General features: G+C 46.6%; 2 protein-coding genes across 2 annotated transcripts; both read left to right on the top strand.

The window, feature by feature from the left end:
* Positions 1-566: 566 nt before the first annotated feature.
* LOC103402027 (E3 ubiquitin-protein ligase WAV3) lies at positions 567-3,513 on the top strand. The gene is made up of 2 exons (XM_008340771.4): positions 567-1,292; positions 1,403-3,513. The coding sequence occupies exons 1-2, from the start codon at positions 960-962 to the stop codon at positions 3,305-3,307; spliced, it is 2,238 nt and encodes a 745-aa protein (XP_008338993.3). The 5' UTR covers positions 567-959; the 3' UTR covers positions 3,308-3,513.
* On the top strand, positions 3,481-4,411 carry LOC114821428 (uncharacterized). Its single transcript, XM_029093529.1, has 3 exons — positions 3,481-3,498; positions 3,698-3,859; positions 4,061-4,411. Exons 1-3 carry the CDS (start codon positions 3,481-3,483, stop codon positions 4,409-4,411), a joined length of 531 nt encoding a protein of 176 aa, XP_028949362.1.

The raw sequence follows: 4,411 nt of genomic DNA, 5'->3' as shown, positions 1-4,411 counted from the left end.
CTAACGACAGCGTTTTGCCCATTGTTTTAATTTTATGTTTTTTTAAAAAATTAATACAAATTGCCAAAATGAGCGTTTTGGGCCATGGTTGAAAAAAGGAACATTTCTTTCTTCTTTGCGCAGTCGTCTTCTTGGTGAAGAAGCTGTCGCGGCAGCTTGCAAAGGCCTTATTCTTCCGGAATGAAGGGTCCCCGGAAAATTTCAAGCAAATATTTAAGGTCGCTGATGGGTCCTGTGACCTCTCAGGTCGCTAAATAGATCCGCCACTACTGATGAGTTGGGTTAGCGATGAATTTGAATTTTATCTGGGTGTTGTATATTAGTGATCTTAGTGATCTTTATAATTTTTTCTACTTATCGTATATTATATAGTTAAAAATTATTTTTAATTTTTTATTTACGGTTACAGATAAAAAATATCTAATAAAAATTGATGGTATAAATTTGTGAGGATGCGAAGGATTTTCATCCGTACCAAACGGTACCTTGGGGACTTGGGTTGGTGGTTACCGAGGGTAAAATCCTAAATCACCTTTTCCATCGAATACGAATAAATATTGAATTTCAGAAAATCTCTGAAGCAGAACACCGCGTAAAGAAGAGAGAGAGAGAGAGAAGCAGTAGATCTGTAGTCTTTTGGTTGCAGAGATATTTCTGGTGCTCTCAATCAATACAAAGAAAAACAAATAAAAAGCCAAAATAATAAGGAGAGAGAAGGAAGTCTACAGGCCAGACCCAGAGCATAGAGGACCAGGAACTCTCTCTCTTGTTGTTAATCCCATGCTCTCTCTTCTCTTCTTCCTAAATTCCTTCTTCCCCTTTGGTCTTCTGCCCTTTTCTCAATTATGCTTCTTCTTTCTCGTCTGCTCTCTAAAAAGTTAAACTAGATAAATTATATACATAACATTATTGTGCTGCTTTTTATGATCTGTTATATTTCTGTGAGTTTGAATTGAGAAATGGGAACTGGTTGGAGGCGAGCTTTCTGCACTACAATCCCTCGAGATCCAGCCGAAGAATCCACACTCTCTGAAAAGATAAGTCCCAGCCCAAGTACCACTCCCAGAAGCTGTACCAGGCTCGGTTTCTTCTCCAGTGGCAGCTATCCTACCACCTCGAGATTGCAAACCCAGCAGCAAACCCAGGTTGGCGACCATGAAAATCCCAGAAAACTTGAGTGCAAAACCAGTACTCCAAACCGTAGTAGAACGTCGTTTCTCTCGAGCTCCAACCCAACTTCTCCTCGATCCCCTTTCAAGCTCTCCCTCTTCCGAAACAGCTTCAAATTTCGGGTAATCAACTCTTATGTTAATGATTAATCCAACCATTAATTCGTTAATCAGTTTATTACCCAGTAAATTGAAATTTGTTTTCATTTTGACGTGTTTTTTAACTTTTACAGAGCAGCTGCAGGATATGCTTGAACAGCGTCAAAACCGGCCAAAGCACCGCCATTTACACGGCAGAGTGCAGCCACTCCTTTCACTTCCCTTGCATAGCTATCCATGTCCGCAGCCATGGCAAACTCGTCTGCCCCGTCTGCAACTCCACCTGGAAAGACGTCCCTCTCCTCGCCATCCACCAAAACCTCAACAACAACAACGCCGCCCAGAACGACGTCATCCGAAGCCAAACCACCCCAAAGCAGAAACCCAAATCCAAGCCCGCCGAGGCCGACAAAAAGATAGTAATGGAGTCCACATCATCACCGAGAGCCTCGTCGAAGCCATTGTACGACGACGACGAGTCTCTTCTCTCTCCGACGTCTCGGATCATCCCCATCCCAGAAGCCGACGACGAGGAGGCAGAAGACGAGGCCGTCGCAGACCCCGAGACCGACGACGTCCAAGAGTTCCAGGGTTTTTTCGTCAATCCCAACTCTTCATCTTCCGATGCCCAGACCAACTGCAGAGATTTTAAAACCAATAATAAAGTTCAGGTGCGGATTTTGCCCGAATCCGCTTTGCTCTTTTCGGGTCGGGGCTCCGATACTTATGTCGTGGCGTTGCGGGTCAAGGCACCACCGCCGCCGATTTTAAACCCTTCGCATCGCGCGCCGATCGATTTGGTAACGGTGCTCGACGTCAGCGGAAGCATGACCGGCGCGAAGCTCCAGATGTTGAAACGCGCCATGCGTTTGGTCATTTCATCGCTCGGCTCCAACGACCGGCTTTCGATTGTCGCTTTTTCCGCTTCGACGAAACGGTTGTTGTCGTTGAAGAGAATGACGGCCCATGGTCAACGTTTGGCTAGAAGGGTCGTTGACCGGCTTGCATGCGGCCAAGGTTCGAGTGTGGGTGACGCCTTGAGGAAGGCGACTAAGGTGCTTGATGATCGGAGGGAGAAGAATCCAGTGGCCAGTGTCATGCTCTTATCCGACGGTCATGATGAGAGGGTGAAAACATCGGGCAATCGTCGTCAAAGTTCAAGCCAAGTATCGTCCACCCGGTTCGCTCACATTGAAATCCCAGTTCATGATTTCGGGTTCCGCGAAACCGGCGGCGTTGGCCAGGAGCCGGCTGAGGACGCCTTTGCCAAATGCGTTGGTGGAATAGTGAGTGTGGTGGTGCAGGACTTGAGAATTCAGCTGGGCTTTGATTCCGGCTCGGCTCCCGCGGAGATATCAGCTATATATTCGTGCAATGGTGGGCCAGCAGTGCACGGCTCAGCTTCTGTTCGGCTCGGCGACTTATACGCTGAGGAGGAGTGGGAGCTTCTTGTGGAGTTGCGAGTTCCACGTGCTCCTAGAGCTCGTGGACCCCAAACTGTAATGTCCGCCCGGTGTCTCTACAAGGATCCTGCTACTCAGGAGACAGTGCATGGCAGAAAACAGGCACTGTTAGTACCTCTCGCGGATGCCGTGAGATCTTCGTCGTGTCCGAAGATCGAACGGTTGAGAGGGCTGTTTATTACAACCCGCGCCGTAGCCGAGTCACGGAGATTGGTTGAGCACAATGACTACCCTAGTGCGCATCATTTGCTTGCGTCGGCTCGGGCTCTGCTCATGAAATCCAGCTCAGTATCGACTGACGAGTACGTGCGCGTCTTGGAAGCTGAGCTGTCAGAGCTGCATTGGAGAAGACAGCAGAAGATCATGGAGGCGGAACAGCAGATGATGATGATCCAACGGTGGAGAGGCGGTGGTGAGAGGGACGAGGCGGTGACAGCGGTTTTGGATGAAAATGAGGAGCCCCTCACACCGACTTCGGCTTGGAGAGCGGCTGAGAAGCTGGCTAAGGTGGCTATGATGAAGAAATCGCTTAATAGAGTTGGCGACTTGCACGGCTTTGAAAATGCTAGGTTTTAATTCTTATTTTAGAGGGAAATTAAAGCAACATTTAAAAAAAAAAATAATTGATAGGGACAAGGCCGGTTCTAGTTGGGGCCCTGATTGCTCTGCCCCCAATAAAACCCACACCCAGCATCAGTAGGCATCCAAAAATGGTACTAAGTTTTGTCCTAAGCCTCCTCTACTAATCGATGCCGACATTGCCGATGGTACATTCAACTTCAGTTTGTGATTGTTGTGTTTTTTACAGAAATGATTTTTGCAGTTTAAGAACAATCAGCGGTAAAGTAAAGAAGATGAGCGTTTGGTTAAATGTAACTTGAAAGTGTTGTGAGTTTAAAAAGCAGTATAAAAGCATTTGGTAAAATTTAATGTAAAGGTGATATAATTAGTTGCATACAATGACAGAATGGACATAGTAGTAGGAGTGGGTGCGACAACAGTAGCAGCGGGGATAATGGTGGTAATGGTGGTGGGGGTAGTGGTTGCAATGGTGGTGATGGTAGCATAAATGGTGGACGTGCAGTGGTGGTGCTAATTATAGTGGGATATGGTGGTTGGGGTGCAGAGGTAACAATATTGGTAGGGGTGTGCTTTTTACAAAAATTGATTATGCTATATTTTGAGAATAATCAGATGTAAAGTAAGACAGATAAGCGTTTGGTTAACCGTATTTTAAAAGTGATGTGAGTTTAAAAAGTAGTGTAAGAGCGTTTGGTAAAATTTAATGTAAAATTGATATAATTAATTGTATGCAATGATAAGTAATAGGAGTGGTGCGATGACAGTAGTGGCAAGGACTATGGTGGTAATGGTGGTGGCGGTGGCGGTTGCCGTGGTGGTGCTAATAGTGAGATATTGTGGTTGGGGTGCAGAGGTAACAATTGTGACAGTGGCGGTTGCGGTGGCAATAGTGGCGGTTGCTGTTATGGTGGTGACGGTGGTGGAAATGATGGTGGTGACAATAGTGATAATGGAGGTTGTGGTTGCAGTGACAATGGTGGGGGTTGCGGTTGTGGTGGTGGAGGTGGCGGTGGTGGTAATGATGGTGGTGACAATGGTGTAATGGCGGTTGTTTTTGTGGTTACAGTAGTGGAGGTTGTGGGTTTGGTGGTGCAGTGA

Source organism: Malus domestica, chromosome 15 (assembly GCF_042453785.1).
Source record: "Malus domestica chromosome 15, GDT2T_hap1".
Taxonomy (NCBI): Eukaryota; Viridiplantae; Streptophyta; class Magnoliopsida; order Rosales; family Rosaceae; genus Malus; species Malus domestica.
This window is presented reverse-complemented; position numbering and strand designations above follow the sequence as displayed.

Bases quoted from the DNA above. Each gene is read 5' to 3' on its own strand.
- LOC103402027 (XM_008340771.4), top strand. From the start codon at position 960: ATGGGAACTGGTTGGAGGCGAGCTTTCTGCACTACAATCCCTCGAGAT. The intron at 1,293-1,402 runs GTAATCAACTCT...TAACTTTTACAG, and splicing joins GAAACAGCTTCAAATTTCGG to AGCAGCTGCAGGATATGCTT.
- LOC114821428 (XM_029093529.1), top strand. The intron at 3,860-4,060 runs GTAACAATATTG...GATAAGTAATAG, and splicing joins ATGGTGGTTGGGGTGCAGAG to GAGTGGTGCGATGACAGTAG.